The 20,831-nt window shown below is 39.4% G+C and overlaps 1 protein-coding gene across 1 annotated transcript in view; it reads left to right on the forward strand.

Annotated features, from left to right (window-relative positions):
- The window catches only part of LOC150082378 (uncharacterized), a 189,583-nt gene that overhangs the window by 161,055 nt on the left and 7,697 nt on the right, over positions 1–20,831 (forward strand). The window contains exon 3 of the mRNA XM_090380530.1: positions 9,577–9,757. Within this exon, the coding sequence (XP_090236656.1) occupies positions 9,577–9,757 (181 nt within the window). The remainder of the gene's footprint in view (positions 1–9,576; positions 9,758–20,831) is intronic.

Here is a 20,831-nt window from a genome sequence, read left to right on the forward strand (position 1 = left end):
GCAAAGCATCGCAGATGATTGTGAACATAAATAGCAACTCCACCACCTTTTGAATCACATCTGTAACTGTGAAAGATAGAACAGCCTGGAATTCAGATTGAAACTTCAGGAGAGAGGAACCAGATGTCAGTAAAAACCATCAGGTCTGAATGACCTGATGGTTTTTACTGAGGTTTATCAATTGCATCTTTTGATGTTTCAGTAAGGTTGTTTGGCTTAATTTTTGGCAAGTGGCAAGACAGAAAGATGAATCATTTGTAGACATTGATTCCGGAATCTCTGAAAAATGCACGAATTGCCATTCATGATCACTTGTTTCGATAGCTAAGTCATTGGTTGATGACTTGGAACGAGGGAGAGGGGGTCGTCCATAGAAAGGCCGAATAATGGCCCCACAGGCCAACAGTGATCCTTCAGTAATTGATCAAAGTCTGTTTGCTGAATGTGAATATAGAAAGAGCTGTACGAATCGTGCTTAGAATTTTTTTATTACTATTGCTTCTATCTGCAGTTGAGTTCTGATATGCTCCTCTACTTCTATATCACACAGTAGGAGTTCGAGTCTCGAGATGAAAATTCCTTTGGTTGAACTTTTACTTCTGCGGACTGGTCAGATTGTAGAGTTGGTAGCTGCTCCCACAACGCGAGGAGGATATCGATGTCTACCTGTCTGATTAGAGGCAGTTTGATTTTGTTGTCTCCTGATGTGATCTGCTTGCTGCCTAGAGGAAACGACATCTTCTAGGAATGGATTTAAAGTTCGATTGCCATCCTTAGACGTTTTCTGAGACTGATTGGTAATCGAAGCTTATATTGAAAGGTATAGAGGTTGCGTTACAATAGATGTGTCAATGGCTTCTGCTACAGGAGCAGCGGTTGGCTGAAGTGTAAGATTTATATCACGAAGTTGGACGTTTTCAGACATGGTATTTTTTAGTTTCATCAATAAGAAAGACCATCATGGATTTATGAGTGTCCAAGATTTGTAAAATGAATTAGAATTAGAAAAAAAAAATTAGAAACCTTTAGAAACATTAGAAAACTTTATTCAATGTCTAGTAGGACAACCATTTTGCCCTTATTACAACCTTATTTTCTGTTGAGTTGGAAAGGTATTAATTGCAAATGGAATTCCTGCCATAATATCATGCTGCAGTGACTTTGGTTTTCTTTAACTGGGTTCATCTAATTTATTTTGATTTTAAGGACTTTTTCAGGCTTAAATTATAGTTATAGCTTGGCTTTGAACCCTGGAGGTAGAACAAGAGTTACGTGCCTTAATGACCTGCGTTGTCTTCAGACTTTACGGCTTTAAGGCCGTGACTATGATCAAATTATAAGCAAGCAGGCTGTGGATATAACCTAATCTTTCTTGACGAAAGCGCAGCCTAAGTGCTAAGCCAGAGCCAATCTATTTGGGCGTGTGGTCGTGGTGCACGCTGAATAACAACTTTATGATTATATGATTAAGTCTCTATTTACGTTATGGAAGCAGCGCCCTAAATGGTTTCCCTGGTTGTGTAAACATTTGTAAACAAATGGAGCTTACGTTTGTACTAAGTTACCGTCTTCTGAGTCATACTTGAACATTACAAATCATAATTTCTCGTTTTCTTGTCGGCTTCCATGGCACCTTCCTCGCTCCTGGCTAATGAGTAGAACAGCGGCAACAAATTTGAAACCATCGTAGAGCTAAGAGTACTGAGAATGTAGAAAATGGTCTTGTTTCTAATGCACATAAATTGGAAGAGTTCTGTAGTGTTTGACTCTACTTTGATTTTAAAATCCCATCAGTGATGGAGAGTCATCTGTAGTACATCCGAATTGTAGATGGAGAGTCATCTACAGATGACTCTCCATCTACAGTTCGGGAGAACCATACTGAGAAGAGAATTGCTAAATTCTTCATTGGAAAATTAATTTCCAATTTTTCTGGATTCTTCTAATTTCTCCCCAGAATGGAGTCCCACAAGGGTCCTCCCTCGGTTTCCTTTTCTTCAATATCTTTGTTAACGACTTCAGCATTGCAAATGTATTTTCTCTTTGAAAATGGATTGGTCATCCACTCATAACGTTAGAAGGAAAACCTTTCTGGAGTATCGGACCAACTTCACCCTTGCAAATCCTTTATTTTTTACTCGGATTGCAATGAATTCTTTCAAGACGACAAAGCAACTGTCCACCATGAAAAAAATGTCTGAATAGTTTCAGAAACATTCCCACGATTTCCAACATCTGCCATCGCTAATTCTCCACATATAAATCCAACTGAGAATGTCTTGGATACATTGAAAAGACAATTCGGCTTCGCAGCTCTCCATCGACCAAAATACAGCAGCTGACAAATATCCTGATGTAAAACTGGTCACAATATATCGATATATTAGAATTTTATCCTATAATACAATAGGTATGTTGGAGAGGGCACAAAGAAGAGCAACATGATTAGTTTGGGGTGGAAAAGGAGTGAAGAGAGCAGGTTCTGAAACTTGCAGTGTCTGGAAAGTAGGTGAAGCGAAGTTGAAGTGTTTAAGTCTTTAAAATGGATCGAATAAACTAAATGCTGATGGCATCCCTACTGTTTCTCGGAAAACGCACACGGGGGGGGGGATATACATTTAAATTGAGAAAGGTTTGTTGTGAAACAGGCGTGCAGAAGTTTTCTTTCAGCGAGAGACTAATTGATTACCTAAGTAAAATTGCACCTGATGTCGAAGTGGGTAGTTTGAATACATTTAAAGGATTCGAAAAATTGTTCAAGGGACGGATAAAATGAAGTCTACGTGCTATGTGATTCAACGTTTTTTTTTTAGAAATATCCCCCTTATAAATAATATTGCTTTTAATGACGTTAACGAACCCAATGTGGTTTCTGAATTGAAGTGGAGCGTTTAAAACTAATCTTCAGCCTTGCATTCATCGGAAAAATGGATAAAAGGTGATCCAGAAGGGAAAAAAAAGGAAACTATAAGTAACAGGAAATAATTCCTCTCACTAACCTTCGGGGAGGAGGAGCACCCTGTACACATTACTTTAAGGAAATACATTTGAATTATTTGCCTGTTCCACTTTTCTTTTCCAAACGTTCCACCTCAGCCTCCCTTGCAGGCAACTTACACTAATGTTCTGAAGGAAGAATATTACTTTTTAAAGCAGCGTAGTCTAATTATAATCGCTAACTACCATCTGAGCTGTCAATAAACTTTGACAGCTTTAGTTGCATTCCTTCATCAATATCATTTAAGAAAGTAAGAAACAAGAGAGGTCCGAGCACCGAACTCTGACGACCCAACTTGACTCCCATCCATTCTGACGAATTCCCATTTTGGCAACCCTTTGTCTCCTGTCCTTCAACCAACCCCTAATCCAGTGATGGAGCTTCCCTGTTATCTAAATTGCTCAAATTTATACTATAACCTCTTGTGAGGACCTGTATCGAAAACTTACTAAAATCCAGATATACGAGAATGTCAAAGTTTATTTTCTGATATCCATCTGCTTTATGAACTTGCCATAGTCATTTACCAGATTGTCAGACAAGATCTCCCCTCACTAAACCATGTGCAACACATCACAATTTCAATTTTGTCCAGATGACCTTATATTCCATAGTTTCCGTAATCATACAACCACTTACAGTATGAGTTTGACTCTGTGGTTGGTAAGATTATGGAATTGGCAAGCACTTCTTTGGCCTTTCCTGTATGGACTGGAGAGGCATCGGCACTTAACCAGTCAAAGGGAATAATTTTTGATTCTAAAGACGATCTCATTAACATTATTAATAGACGGATGCACATAGCTGTCCCCTTTTTGGGTATAATTGAATTTACATCCAAATGTGAAGACCTGCGGATCTATAGTCTCTCTCTCTGCAACCGTTAAAGCAGATGAACATCTTTTTAGGATGTAGATGGGCTGGAACAGATTTAGAGAAAAGCAACGAGATTGGTGAGGAGAACTGAAAGGTGCTCTTACCAAGATAAGCTTCAGCTCTGTAAATTGCAGCGTCTGGAGACTAGACAGGCACCCTGCGAGATCTGATTGAGATGTTTAAGGCTTTTGATAGATTGAGCAAGCTCGATGCTGATGGCATTCTTGCTCTTTTTCAGAGTACTCACATGAAGGAACATAAATTCAAATTGAGGAAGGATGGTTGCAGGATAGATGTGCAAAGTGTTGCCTTCAGCCAGAGGATGGTTGATTTTGGAACAAACTTCCATTTGTTGTTGTTGTGGAAGTGGATTAGTTGAATCATAGGAAGATGAACTATTGGAGAGGATGGACGGGTGATATGAGAATGCTTTATTGCATCATAAGAAAACTGAGTTTAAGTTCTGTCAATGACACGAATTTTCATGGGTCTTTTTCACAGCGTGGATGAGTTTGTCGGTCTTAGGAGAGTGTGCCGTGGTTTTTTTTCTCTCCCAAAAATTAGGCTATCGTCCAGAACCTACGCAATTTAGTGTTGACACTTCTTTTGTGTTCATTAGCAGGACTTATAAAACGCCTAAATTTTTTAAATAAAAACATTAAAATCAGATATGTGATTTGGAAGTGAAATTGCAGAAAGAAAACGTAACAAACCATCGACATCGACCCAAGAAATAAACGGAATCTCTTATGAACAATAAGCGCTAAAGATTTACAAAGAACTGCCATTATTTTAATGAAAACATTCGCGGCAGATTGAAAAGATATTCAGAACGCAAAATGGGACACTCGAGACAGCCTTTTTGATATTCAATTACTCGGTGGGTCTGCAAATATCTTTTCGGAATCCCAAAATGCAGTTAGAGAAATTTGTTCCATCTGTTGTGGCCTCCGTGTTGGTTGCCTACTAACAATACATCGGAAGGCTTCTCTTTGACATTTACGTGCCTATCGCAGGTGCACTTATTCGAGCCTACTTAATTACCTCCAGTTGCCATTTTAGAAAACTTCGTGCGAATCGTAACTCGTCCTTAATAGCGCGTGCATCTTATTCGTGTCAACTTCTGTAATTTGCGCAGTCTACCAATACTGTTCGAGTCTTAATTCGAGGAAATCGAATTCACGAGAAATTCCTCATTTCAGTAAAGTGGATATTAAGATAATCTTATATATTAATAATATTAACAATATCTGGAAACTCTTAGTTGGGAAGAATGACTTTTATACACTGCGTTAACAAAAGTATTGTGATCCTACGATAAATGATTATAGATTCCGGATCCTATAGTGCCATATTATTCCGAGGTGGATTTTCTGTTTGGTGGATGAAAAACCAGAGTTTCTGGTAGAAAAAAACCACCCCACTCTCGCTTGAGACCGACTAACTCAGCCACGTTGTGAAAAAAGGCCCAGAAAAATTCCTCCTGTGATCTACGAGACTGGAACTCAGGTCTTTTCCACTCGGTTTGGGGAGGACGTTGATCCTACCAACTGTGCTATCCACGAGGGCCCTATATATGCTGCCTTTGTAGTTAAAACAAATAAAAACAGTGTCAGTTATCAGAGACGTATGCAAATTTTTAAAAATTGGAATTAAAAATACTAAAAGAGTAGAGTAGCATTTAAGGATATGTTTTTAAAGAAGACTCGGGCGAGTTCTTTTCCATCTTTTTTAAACATAGTGGAATTCTGGAGGCGTTCCAAATTATTCCAAAAACTAATAGGCAAGTTTTACTTTTAAAAAAAGTAATCAAAATAAGAAAATATACCTATTTAAAACTCCTAGAAGGAATGTCCAATTATATTTCAAAGCTATCAGAAATTATTATAATAAATATTTGAATTTCTACGCTCCAGTAATGAAAAATTTTACTTTTTCCGTTGTTTGTATCGTATATGCGCGCTTTAATTAGGGAAAAAAATCCCCTTTGAATTCGCCAGTCCCTTAAAAAAATTCTGTTGCGTCTTATTTTCATTTCTACATCTCGTATCGCTGGCAGTATCAGTAATTGAGAATTAAAAATCCATCCCCTGTGATCCGTGGTTAATCGAAGAGAGTTCGCAAGCAGCAGGGATTCAGTGAGCCTCTGATCACATTTTTTAGCAGTTTTGCTACTTTGTAAAAAAGGAAAAGATACTTTGTAAATTGCAACGTCTCCACTTGGTGCAACTTTGTACAAATCAGCGACTTTCCATTAAATATTTCTTGCTATGAAAGCATCCCCGGGTGGCTACAACTTAGTTTGAAACGACAAATTTATTTAGACTTTGCGGGTCAATTTCCATTTTTAATAGCAGTTTTTTTAGCTTGTTTATAAGTAAAAAAAAAAATACAAGACATTCGTGTCTTGCTCAAGTAATTCGATCGCATCTCTTTAGATTTGTTTCATTTCTTATAAGGAACCAGTGGCGTTCTGCTGCTCACCACGTTTATGTCCCTGTGGAAGCAGAAAAACTGCCAATCTTACAATCACTTCATGTTCCCTTTCTTTTTTTCCATCCCTCCGCGTACCAGTTGAGTTTGAAAAGAAATATCAAAAGGATACAGAGAAGGAAGAGAGAACCCGAAATAAAAACTGGGCATTGTTGGTTTGTTTTGACAGCTTTTCTTTTGAGAGAAATTCGCTCCAAACTTCTCTGTACGTTCTTAAGAAAAGAGATACCAAAAAAGACAGTTCGTGTGTAACTAAGATACCACTAATGGGCGTTGCTACCATGGCAACCTCACAGGAGTCCACACAAGACGCCGGATTAAGTTAATTAAGAAAGCTAATTGGGTAATTCATGCCATAATCTGCAAATATAATTTTTTTCCAGGCCACGTTGCTTCAGTTAAAGATTATCTTGTGGGATGTTGGCGGTTTCCTCTGCATTTTATCAACACTACTCTCCCAGTTGAGATTCGCGCAAACACCCTACCTGTAATAAAAGAGTGGTTTTGATGTTATTTCTCCGTCCAGATCTCTCGAGACCCGCCATAATACCTTTATCTCTCCCCAACTGTGCTCTGAGGATTAATCACTCTACAGAGATGATGAAATTATCCGGCGTGCGTCATCCTCACGAGGTGACTCGCTCTTATTACGAACAATTGGACTGTAAAAATTAATTCCGGTTGCGCGTTATCCAATTTGAGACTATTAGAGGGTGCAGTTCGAGATATTCCAGCCAATTTAGACCAGCTAAATTAAGTTTGAAGATAAATAAATGTAGCCGAACGCCCTGCTCGGAGTTTATGTATTTTTTCGGTTATTTACTACGACACAATTCAGAGAGGAGCGATTGCAGTAAAGATAAGAATAGATACACGCATACACTAATAGAAACAGAGGTAACAGAGAACTTCGCAAGATAACGAAAAACTAGTTAGTATTAAGACAGAATTCCAGGGACCTCGATAGAAAGGAGGAAATAATTGGCCTCTCTATAGTTTCTCAACAGAAGAAAACCAAATTATCTCTGGAGAGGATCTTCAGTAACAAGGAATTTTCAACGCACACTCTTACCAGCCCCTACAGCAGAGAGCACTTCGCCCGTTCTCTCGACGAACAGCACTTCTGAATACCCTTAGGCTTATGTTGGTCAACAAAGCAACGCTAATAATAAATGTGGACACCCTCCTTCCTTTTCCACGAAGGTCAGCTGACTTTAACAACCTTTTATGGTATAACTTTCTATATCCGTTAAATAGTGGTCAAACAAATAGGTGATGGGTACGGAATTTATTGGATAATCTACCATACCGAACCCCCTGCACTATCAGGAAAGGAACCCTCATAATGTATGCCTAGCGTTCTACCTGGCCTTCATCTTCGAAATAATCATTATCTAAAGCGCGCAAATAAGAGTTTAATTCGACGAATCTTCCGTTAATAACGCCACCTGGTGTTCGTTTCCGAGATCTTTCAGGGTGGAAACAAACAGCCGCTATAATGGGAACTAGAATTAACTGCAAGTTTTGAGTTCCTGTGACAACGACGTTAGTGATCTTTGCCTTTGAGTATCCCTCCTAATGGAAGAGATGCGATCATAGCTGCATGATAGATTCGCGTGATTACAGTTTGTCTAACTATATCCATTGATATCATACTCCGCAATAGTCCTCCTCACCCTAACAAGAGACGCCATTACTATAATGAGTGCTGGAGTTCTTTTTGAAGTCTACGCTCCACTGGTTTGCATAACCACCTCGCCGTTCCTTCTCTCGCTCAGTTGAACAATTCACTTCTGCCCTTGTTACACAGTCACATGCTAAGGGTTCTCATTACTGCCTGTTTTTTGCCGCCATTCGCGTAGGGAGAAAGGCGATCGGTACACGGGTACTTATCTTAATATCCCGACAAAACTTTTGACAGTTGTACGCAGTTTATTGGCGCGTATTTGCTAAATCCTTCACTGCTGGCATGTACTGCATGCCAGAACTGTTTCTCGCGAACGAATTTTCCTAAATGTATAAGCGAAACTGGCCCCGAAGGGAAAAAATCATTAATGGTATACATTTCCATTTCCTTTATGCACTACATAAGCTCGAAAAATAGTTTCCGAGCTTATATAGTGCAAAAATAACATCTCATCTAACATTTCGATCATTCTAAAATAGTCTTCATCAAATATCTATAAATCGGCACACAATTTATAACGTTTTGTAATGTTTTATAACGTACATCACGTTTCGATAATTCTAAAATAGTCTTCATCAGTTATATATATAAATTTATAAACATTTATAAACTTAATTTGATTTAAACATTTATAAACGTTTAAATTAAATTAAGTTTTTATTCTAAAAAAGTCTTTATCAGAGACGTATAAATTATACTCAGCAATATCTAACGTTTCGATAATTATGTCTTCATCAGATATCCATAAATTACACACAGTAGTGCATAACGTTTCGATAATTCTAAAAGAGTCTTCATCAGATATATATGCAGGTTCGGAATTACAAATACTACATAGGTTTTTATTTTTATATTATTATATAAATAATATAAATATAAATATTATATTATATTATATTACTAAATTGTTTTATTCATCCAGACATGGATACATATTTTTACGTCATCCATAAAAAATATTATTATATTTTTATCGCTACTTTAGAAAACATTTTTACACTGAAAATAAGGCCCAACTTCGGGTGAGCTCCCGGCCATGGCCGATTTGGCCACAGCGTTAACGCGACCCTGTATCTATAAATTACGCACAATAGTACATAACGTTTCGATAATTCGAAAAGTGTCTTCATCAGGTATCTATAAATTACACACAACAACACATAATCGATAATTCTAAAAGAGTCTTCATTAGATGTACTGTATATAAATAACACACAATAGTGAAACGTTTCGAGAATGCTAAAAAAAAAAGTCTTCATCAGATCAGATATCTATAAATTATACACAATAGTACCAAACGTTTTGATAATTCTAAAAGAATCTTCATCAGATATATATAAATTGCACGATAAGATCTAACGTTTCGAGAATTCTATAAAAGTCTTTATCAGATATATATAAATTATGCCTAGCAATATCTAAACGTTTCGATAATTCTAACAGTCTTCATCAGATATATTTATGAATTAATCGCGCAAAATTTTCGGTGTTATGATTAAGTGTGGCGTTTGTTTATTTTCAGACTGCAACAGAACATTCCACGGGGAAGTCAGCATCAAATATCCGTTACGTATCACCGAGCCCTTTCAGCGCCATCTGCCGTTCGTTTGCAAAATCACCTTCGCAGCACCTGGCAAAGAATATGGTGATATAATTCAACTCACGTTTCTCTCTTTCCAAGTTGGATCCCTTGAAATGGATAGGTAAGTCCGCCACAACATTATTGAATTCACACCAGCCTAACAAAAGAAATTCCTTTTTCTTTCCTTCTTCCTTCGTCTATAGAGAGAGTTCTGCCTCTACAGAAACGATGTTTTTCTTTCTTAGCATGCGTGACACTCCAAGAGACGTTCTCCCTCGTCCACCCACCTTAGGATAAAAAAAGAAAGAAAGAAAGAAAGAACTTGTTTCATTTCTCTATTTGATGTGCGCATCACTTCATTCATTGTGATGTGCCCAACAAACAATTTTTTTTTCTTATCAAAGCCGCACTTCAAAGGATTTTCCATTGTTAGCCGAAATAAAAGATTCAAATCACACCCAACAAAGTGCAGAAATGAGTGTCCTGTCCTTAATTGACCATCAGGTGAAGGACGCCACAGTTGGAAAATCGACGCTCCAGGAAACAGAAAACTCGCTTCGAATCCACCCTTAATTAGTTTAATTAGTAAGAATAATAATAGAATTGCAAACACCATTAGAAAGATCTACGCGAGCATGAAAACAGGCTTTGCTTTCTCTTTTTCTTTCTTTTTTATCACTTGGAGATGATCCTTTGTAAAATACTCTTCCAATTAATACCATCTTTGTACACATACGAAACTGTCCATTTCGTTTAGGGAAACAAAGCTGTAAATACCTGATGCAGTCCTAAGACAGTACTCAAAAATTTAGAAGTGGGTGATTATTTAATTCGCTGACTGGTGCAAGATCTTATCTTAATTGTCATCATCTGAATCTTCTGTAGGTTTGTCCTCGAAATACACTCCCTTGAACTTTACACTTCGAAGTGCTGGTTCTGCAAGAATCGTTGTGTTAGACGCGAAATGCTTGCCTCTCAGAGCTTTCTGGAAACAGAAAGAACTCGCACGGGGATAAGTCTGGTGAACATGGAGGATGTGGCAGAATCTCGGCAGCTATGGCAGTGATCACTGCGTGCATAATATTAGTCATCAGAAATGGCCTCCTACCAAGACTCATTAGCATATGCTCCATTCATCTCTTTAACTCTTTCCGATACATTTAAACCCCGTCTGACACAATAACGAATCACATGTTGCTGTTCAATCTGTATGTCCGGCATGATGCTTGCTTCAAAACGATGGTCAGTGACACGCGGCTAAAAAAACTCCTTCACGCAACACTAGCTCGACAAGTACTGGAATGTGCACGCAGAGTCTGCTCAGTAGCGATCAGGGAAAGCGCCTCTAGCGGCAGTTATGGAAAGTTCTTAGGATCTGCTGTTCCATTTTAATCCTCTCCTGTATAGTTTACTCTTCAGTATTAATGATTTTAAAAAAAATGACTATGACAGTGTGTGGAGTCATTTCAAATCCATCAGCATCATTTTTTTGGAGGGTAGTGTAAACTATATATATGGCTTTTTTGCAGATTCCTGCCAGTAAATGCAGTAAGTGCCAACAGTAGCTACAGCAGTGTTACTTATACGACCCCTGTTTTCCCATGCCGAATGGAAAAAGTCTGGTTCGAGTCCAATCTACATGGAAGTAGTTTTTGTTTTATTTATTTTTTCCCACAGTGTAAAGGAATTACTGCTTTTCAGTCGATTAATCCAAGGATTTTTCATCCAACAAAACGGTCTAATTGACCGTCTGATGCAACAAACAAATTGTTTGTTTGTTTGTTATTTGGTTTTTAGGAGCATTAGCAACTAAGGCCATATTGCTCCGGGATATGCGGTGGTCATTCCCTGACCTTTCCGCATCCTCTGTATTTGGTGGTGACGGAACAAACAAATCATCATATCTATGTCTTCATGGGAAGTTATCCGTTTGTGCCAACAACCAACTGTGCTGCGGTCGACAGCATTTTATTACCCATAGATCTCAGTAGCTGCTTATGGATGTTTCCAACAGAATCCTTCTCACACACCAAAAATTTAATAACACCATGTTATCGAAGACTGCTACAGCAACGCCACCTAGAGGAACAGAATGCCATTAATGAGTGTGTAATATGTATCTTAACAGTGTACACATATCAAAGCTGTAGAATAATTATATGTACTTTCGTGAAAAAGTTATGTGACATAAATATGGCTTACACAGTGACGAGCGCGTCCAAGTTAGCCTAACATTTTGTTTTCTTTTATTTATTATTTTTTTTAATTAAATTTAATTTAATGAAATTTTTTTTTTTTTTGTCTCCGTCCAGGAAGCTTAGGCAATCCTGGCGGAGACAAGCCAGAGAATAATAGGCTGCCTGGCTACCTCCTTGATGTGTGTGCGGGCAACGTGGGGGTCCCACCAGGGGTCCAGCGGCCAAATGCTAGGACATAACAACAGAACCCAACATAATACTACACCAAGACACAAAACTTTCCTGGCAGGGCCCCTGGCATTTACAGCGTACATACGGCGCAGAAGCCACAGGTGGCGCCTGGCCCTAATACTATGCACTATCATCCATGACATTGCATTAGAGGAAGGTCTGCACAAAGTGGTTATCAGTTATCAGATTACGTCTTCATATTTGGGCATGCGCACTCATTCAGTTTGGAATCGTGAGGTTCCCAATGCACTTTAGATGCGCACACACACACACAACTTGATGTTTGTCCGTTTAAAACTTTTACAGAATTTCACTTTTGACGACCAGTACACACACTTTTGCCTTCATTATAACCACAAACTAACTGAGCGCCCATACATGGCTACATTTACGATTGCTTCAGCAACAATTGTACAGATCTTCTTTTAATCAGTAATCGCTTCTGTACGCCTCAGAGGTTAGTCGAAAAGTGCGAAAAAAAGTATTGAAATCCATTTGCGTGACCTCATAACAGAACGCGCGCTAACTAAACCGTATCGAATACTTCCATCGTGCTTAATCGAACAGAACCGACAGAATCCTTGCACTTTTTATCGGTATAATTAAACGCGCCGTAATTTATGGGCACAGTCCGGCGTTAACATAACTCACACCGAGGCCCAAGGCCCTAGAACGCGACTGCCGCCCTCAGCCAATAAACAGTTTAAATTGAAATCTCAACTCGTACGCTTCCCTCGTGTGAGAATTGCTAAGCCTGACACTGTTTTCACGTGCACGTTTCGCAACAGACACGTGACCTGGCAAATCATTTTGTGCCTTCGCGCCTTATTGAGGTACTGAGGTATCAACGCACAGGGGATTCAAAACGGATTGTTTGCTGTCCACGTGAGGTTTGTTAGATAATTGTGGTTATCTCTTCATCTGAAGATTCGTTCCCAGAAAAGGGTTTTCATTCAGCCATCCAAATAACAATAGCTTAAATATAGTATATGTGATACTGCAGGAATGCCATCCAAAAGAAGTACTTGATCGACATGGGCAAGGGACGTGATCGATCTGATAGACTTCGAAATAGGCGTGATTGTCGGCTACCTGTTGAAGGATGGCTGTATTACAGAGAGTGTGAATCTTGTGGGCTGTTCGTGGAGGGCTGTAATTAAGGTTTTCCAAGAGTGGACGGATAGTGAATAGATCAACACTCGTCTCGTCAATGGCCGTGGTAAACTTAGGCTGTTCCACCTTGTCCGAGCTGATTGAAGGAAAACAGTAGAAGCTAACCTTGGATTTTTGCAAATAATACAAACTTTTTCTTCAATGTCTTTAATTTGGACTGATTTTGATAAAGGGATGGGTCCAGTGAGACTTGAGTAGAAGGAGGTGGTTTTGACCAGGACAGTCAGCCCGCACAGACACAGACCATTTACGATAGTTTCTAGATGTTTCTTATGTCTCGGGTATGGACACAACCAAATATTGTTCTTAAAGTTCTCCTCCTCTTGCAGAATGACCACTAGATCTTAAAGATCCTCTTGCAGAATGACCACTAGATCTTAAAGATCTAGTGGTCATTCTGCAAGAGGAGGACATGTATATGGTGAATGTCCAAATAAGGATCAGGAACCACGTTGCATCAACTGCAAACGTAGGAAGAAAGGCTTTCATCATTTTCCAGTGCAAAGTCTGTATGTTGTATTCTATGTAGCTCTAAATATCAGGAGAAAGATGTTATTACTGAATTACGCAACCAAGACCCAAAGTCAGTTGACCCATCCTAATTGGTCGATACTTTTTTATCCACAGTTTTCGACCTTTTATAGAAACAGACCACATGCAATTCGGCCTGCTGGTCAAAGGAACTAGCAAAAAATTGGAACACTCACACTCGATGAAGTCCTCCAAGATCATATAGATCCCAACCCTCCATGGTCTGTCATCCTGCCGTCTTGTAACAATAACTTCCACCAATTGGGGAAAACGCTCTTATCAGACATTAACATCCAACAGCTACACGCTGCTCATACACAACTTATCCCAACTTTGCTAAAATATATATACTGATAGATCGAAGTCTGAGAGTGGAACGGATTCAACAGTGGTACTTGCTCTAGAAAACGTTTTCCATTTCTCAATCCAAAAGAGCATAACATGCATAGACTCACAAAGTCCTATTAGCTATGCAAAACGCTTCCCCACCTACTCATCCATTACTGAAACTCGTCCGAACAGAGTTGATTCGTCTCGGGCAGCATCAGCAAAAGGTGGTTTTCTGCTGAGTCCCAAGCCATACTGGAATACCGGACGTGAAACTTTGAGATCATTTGTTAAAGAATCAGGGAGTTCCAGTTTGTGGGAATCATTATATAAAACATTTGGAGATGGATTGAGAAGTTCAGATGCGTTTAATACAGTTCATACTGATTCTGAAGAGACTAAAGGTTGAGAAGACTCTATTGAAGCCATATTGTCCAAGCTATTTTCAACAGATGGCCATAAACTAGATACACACCACCAATCAGATAAAAGAAGAGAAGATCAATTATATGGTAACACAGGACAGTACAGGTGCGTTTGCGATGGAAGAACTTGCACGGGTATTCATGTCTGGACTATTTTACAAAGTCTATTGAAATACCAAGCGGATTTGAACAGACAGTCTGGAAGTCTCCCTACCTAAACACATACAGAATCGTGGATTTTTAACCAAGGGACGACCAGTGATGTTTCCAAGATCACCATCGAATGAACCTAATTCCCTATGGGGCCACTGGGTTAGGCACTCGATTAAGGTACCTATGCTTACGGACACCCATTGCCAAGGTCGACTAAAGTTTGCATTTGAAATGTGTTATTGGTCCATTTTTGTGGGATGCATTTCCTCGATTATTGCGTAGTACACTGGTGTGCAAAATTTAAGGACCAGTCAGGTTTTCACCTGTAGCTTCTCATAGGAGTGGCCTGGATATGGAAAGAGCATACCAAAGGAACCTCGTGATGTACAGAAATGAAGGAAACAACACCGACACAAGAACCGAAACAAAACGGTACAGAGGGACTTTATTCAAAAATGGCAACATAGCATTGGCTGCCATTATACAGACTGCCAGAGATGGAACAAAACAAAGGGTCCTCAGTAGGATATATGGCCACCCCTAATGTCGATGCAGGCTTTGCACCACCTGTCCATACTTAGAACAACGTTGTTGATAAGTTTTTGCTATAACATCGTCCATTCCTCTGTCAGCGCCATCTTCAGCTGGTGAACATTTTTTGGTGGGTGTGGACGTGCAGCTAGGCGTCTCTCCAGAGCGTTCCATATGAGTTCGATGGGATTTAGATCGCGGGAACGGGCAGGCCAATCCATACGAACAATGTCTTCGCTTTCCAAAGGCATATCAACAGCTGCATTGCAATGTGGTGTGGCGTTATCATCCATAAACACGAACTCAGGGCCAATGGTACCTCGGAACAGACGCAGATGGGGAAGGATTACCTCAGTACAATAGCAAGATAACGCCTCCCCAGACGAGTACACCTCGACCGCCATATCGATCCCTTTCAGTGATGTTTGCGGGGTGATACCATGTGCCAACCTCTCGCCAGATTAGCTGACGTCCAGAATCACTGCTGAGACTGAATCTACACTCATCAGTAAAGAGTACCTTAAGTAAAGATTTTGTGGTTGTAACCTTTAGAAATACTGTTTGTCCTTAAGTTTTGCACACCAGTGAACACTGCACGCGAGATGAGAGAAAATTATCTGGTATTGAATCCAAGTGGTATGTCCGTTGAGTGACTGAACTTTAGCAGCAAGATCTTCGGTGAAGGGGTTCCGAAATAAGCAAATACGAGGTGTGATGAAAAAGTTCGGTTACTGACTTTGTATCTTCAAAATGTATCGTCATAGCGAGTCTCGACATGTCGCAACATGTTCAATGACTCATCCAGGCATGGGAACGCACGAATCACTGTTTATTTGCGGTCAGTCTAGATTAGCACACGTTGATTAAAAGTGAAATGATCATGTCAATAAATTTGGGAATTCGAGCGCTTCAGCCAAGTTTGTGCCCGTTATTAAGCTGACTATAGCAGGAAGGTATTGGGCACCAAATATGGTGGGAAGCCATTGGACCTCCAGAGTGTTGGCAAGCTAAGTTGTGATTTAAGCCGAAAGACTGTGTTCCCCCCCCCCTGGTTGTTGGTGCCGCCGAGGCCCAGATTTCAGCTACATATGATAAAGAGACAAAGATGACTATTCTAAGTTACCTCGTATTATCTTTGGAAAAGCCCTTTTATAGTAGAGGACAATCATCTCAGCCAGACGCAGAAGGGTTAGATTGCTTGAGTGATGTATCCGTGGCATTGACAGAGAGGTCCTCGTGAGCAGGTTCTATTGCCCTGTGACAAGAGTCTGGAAAGAAGGTCGCTGGAGTAAGGTATGCCTATATTTTTTGTACACTGCAAACTGTACAAAAGATAGAGATGGCCGTCCAGGGACTCTATGTACTGCAGCATTTGAACAGTATGAACCGATAACTTTCACTGGTTTGGGGTGGCCTGAAGGACTGCTTTGGGCCTGGATCCTTCATCTGTAGTTAAACTAGATCAGGGGTGGCCAACTAAATTTGTGATGCGATCTACCATCTCAAGAATTTCATTGCACATGCTTTTTCTGCAATTTGTTTCTTATCTAAGTCGACATTAAATAGATAAGAAATATATTGAACAATGTCTTCAATTGTTTTATTTTTTGCAAATGTTCTGTAATTATCATGGTGTATCTCAAAATGCCATCCCAACCAATAATAGTCCTGTTCTCAAGCAGTCTCAATAAATCATAGTCCGTCTCCACCAGTGAGGTGCATTTGATGCCATATCCCGGAACGGAATGGCATCAAATGCAGCCTGGACGTCGATATACGTAACTGTGATTTCAGAACCGTGCTCAAAGGCCTCGAGAATCTTTGGTAGTGGTGGTGGAATTATTTGGGTGGTCAGCGTTCTCAGAAGAGATTTGTCAAAAAAGTTTAATAGACTCGATGCAGAAGAAATGGGGTGGAATTTACTAGGTTGGGAAGCAGAACGAATTGTAGGCAGCGGTCTTACATATTAGATAGACATGCCACATAGGAGGAAAAAAAATTGATGATGAATCTTGTTAAATAGCGACAGGACTGGATCAACAATAAATGTATTCAGGAATATCAGCATAAACTGAGGAATCCTATCGGCGCCAGATGTCGCGGTAGGCGCTAATCTATTTATTGCGTTGATCAGCTTATCTTTGGTGAGGTAAAATGAATTTAAGGGATCTATTGAAAACTGAGGAAATTCCTTTGGTGTGGATTCTGGTTGAACGGAGAACCTAGTTGTAAGGTCCAGCCAATTGCTGAGTTTGATTGAGTTAATGGAGTCCAGTTCCGAGGGTGAGCCGGAGTTTTTCCACTTCTTGTGCATGTCCTGTTTCATGTGGAAACTTTCAGTTTCTTCAGTTGCAGCATAAAAAGAGAGATAGTGGTTATCCATCTTGTCAGCAGCACAATCCTCTGGGACATCCCATGGTACTGAGCTTCATAAACATACTTTTCTGGACTGAGGTACTTGAGCGTTGTAATTGTCCTGGTTATCGCTTTCTTTCTATCGAAAGTATCGAAAGGCGTTTCTATTTGTAGAGATAATGATGGGGTTGTGATCTGACTGTGCGTTACTTTTTGGGTTTGATTAGTCATATATTGCACCGATGCAAACATGAGGTCCAGTGTGTTTTCGCCCCTAGTGTTTAAGTACCCTGTATTTAGCCCATGACTCATCTATTGAGATTCTTCAGAGTATTTGGTAAATTAAAGCCCCCACACACGAGGTGTTTCATTGATGAATGGAAGTGGTTTAGCAACCAGTTCAGGAGTTCATTCACTGCTTGTGAGTCTGGCACTGATGGAATATACACAGCAACAATGTCGAGAGAATTGTTCTGGCTGTTGTTTTTTAGTGTGACTGGAACTGCCTCGAAAGAATCCGACTTACTTAACTGCTTATGACACGGACGAGATTAACCGGAGTATGTTCAACTGCTTAGACAAGGAGTTCTTAAACGAGCGATGTGAACTTGGAAATTTAGCTTGCTGTCTACATCAGTCCAAGAAATCTTACGATATTAACAAGTGGGACAGGAGTATCGTTTATTTGTAGTTCAGGATCAGAGTGGGGAGCATGTAGTTTGCAAAAAATGAAAGGAACTGGATTTATTTTCTACTAGTTAACCATTGGTGAGGTCCAAGATTATATTTTGGGTATGGCCAGTTTGGAACTACTGTTCTATTGAAGTCCGCATGCCTTCTCACCAAGTGGGCTTGATCAGTACACAAGTGAAAGTGCCAGATCAATTGTCCTTGAACTACAGGGCAACCTAGGAGTAAACATCCGTTTACTCCTAGGTTGCCCTGTATGTGGCTGTACCGGGTGCAGTACTTTACAACGGCTACATGTGATCCAGCGCAGGTCTCTAAGGACTGTCCTGGGTGCTTTCAAGACTTCGTCACTCCAAAGCCTTTATATAGAAATGCATGATTCCCATTACACCTTCGTAGTAAAATATTTCTGCTTCTATTCACTGCTGAAATATACGCCATCAAGCTAACGCTTGGTAAGATTATTAATCTCTCCAACAATAATTTTCACCAGACTCTCTCTCAATGCAGTCTTTGCTATAAGGAAAATTTTCTCATGCGCTCATCGTACCTTCAAATGCATTCACTCCCAGTTACTTTCATGCAGCGAGTCCAATCAGTCAATGACATTTTGCTGGATCTCTGCCATGCTGGGATCCATGAAAAGTGCCGATATTCCCGCTAAACGTTCTCAGTCCACTCTCTAAAAATTCTTCAGGATCCTTATACTGACTATAAGCTAAACATTTGCAAAGCCTGTTACTATAACTGGTCACAGATCTGGAAAAGTAATACCATCAATAAACTTTTCCAGATAAAACAAGATCCAAAGCTGTGGCCCTCTGGCTTCCGGCGAAACAGAGAGGAAGAGTTATTGGCAGGACTCAGAATTGGGCACACCCATCTTACACATCTCTTTCTTTTATCGTGAGAAGCCCATCCTTGATCCTGTTATAATCAATTTGCGGTTGATTGTCCTCTATATTCAACCATCCACTCAAATTTTTCATCGCAATGTACAGAAGCATATAATTCAAAACCTATAACCTTCTGCTGCTTGAAAATAATCTTATGAACACATAATTTGACCTCGATAGACCATGTGTCGTTAAACCCAACCAAAAACAAAAAATCTGTCCATTCTCTGTCTCATAGATTCTGTTTTTGCTGAATGCGTTTTCTATAGATAATACTTCCTTGAGCAATGTTCTTTCGAACTGGCATCTGTAATTCCCATATTCTCTTCCAAACCAGTCCGAACATGTGCCACAACTAGTCAGCATCCAATCACTGTCTCAAACTCAAACTGGATTTTGGAGAGATATGGGTTTGAGTCACTGAAGGAATTAATCAAGCATTCTTCACAATCGGGGCTGTAGTTAGCAGGTCTCAGACGGGGAAGTTGAGGTTTTCTTTCTGTAAGCTCTTTGGGTTTTTCATCCCGTGTATTCAGCCTTTGTGAAACAGCTATTTTATGCAATATACTGTATATATAGATGTTGATTAAGAGAAAATATGAAGGATGTATTGAATGTACTCACGGAATACAGCGGTTTCTCCAAAGATTTTAAATCTAGCTTTACAATTAATAAATATTAATAATAAATAAAACAGTAAACAAATATGAATATTTTAAAATAAAGTTAATAAATAAAAATTTTATTCGCGGAAAGAGAAAGTTGTATTGTTGACAAAGGCATCGCACAAAGATTATTATTATTATTATTATTATCGATTACAGATTTTCTTATATTTACTTCTAATACGTGTGGCTTTTGAAAAGTTTAATAATTGTTTCATAATAATAAAAACAGTTTACTGATTTGTCCGATAGAGGTCACTGTTGCTTTTAGCGAATGTCTATAAATCTCATTTTGAAATGAATAATTTTCTGAGCTAATTGGGAGCTTCTCTAACTCTCCATCGGATTACTTACAAGGGACATTCAGACACCAAAATCCTCCGATTAATTTTCATACGAATGAGATTCTCTTCTAAGTATGAAGACTTAAGATGAGATATTTCTTGATTTCAACGAGAAACTGTACAAAATTCCAATTACAAAATAATTAGAGTCTTTCGTGTGGATTAGGTCTCAAGGCATAAATATTTATTTGGATACTCGACGGGGAGATGCGTCCACGTTAGCAATTGATAGCATAGTTATTTAACTTAATTCTTCGCTTTAATAAGTAATTTGTAATATTCGTACATAACAAATGGCGATGTGAATTATAAATGAAGGAAACTCATTTCTCTGGACGAAATATCCCTCGGAGTGGAAGCAACAATTAATATTAGCATGAGAAAGGAGCCACATGCTGGCGGGTGATGGAATGAGGAAATGGGAATACCTCGAATAGATTTCCACACGTCAGAACAATTCGAAAACGAGTCTTGTAGTGCGAGGTCATCCCCGTGTTGAAATGAATGCAAAAACTTGTATGACGAAACTGCTAAATATGTAGGGAGAGTCGTAACACTCGGCTGAATATCATTGAGAAGAGGGGGGGCGGGTAATTAGGTCCACAATCCAGTGTCTAACAGCATCATCTGTTTCGCCTCCCAAAGCTGAGTATTTCTTTTCAATGTTTATTTAATC

This window comes from Mastigoproctus giganteus, chromosome 8 (genome assembly GCF_048544385.1).
Source record: "Mastigoproctus giganteus isolate SK-2022 chromosome 8, ASM4854438v1, whole genome shotgun sequence".
NCBI lineage: Eukaryota > Metazoa > Arthropoda > Arachnida > Uropygi > Thelyphonidae > Mastigoproctus > Mastigoproctus giganteus.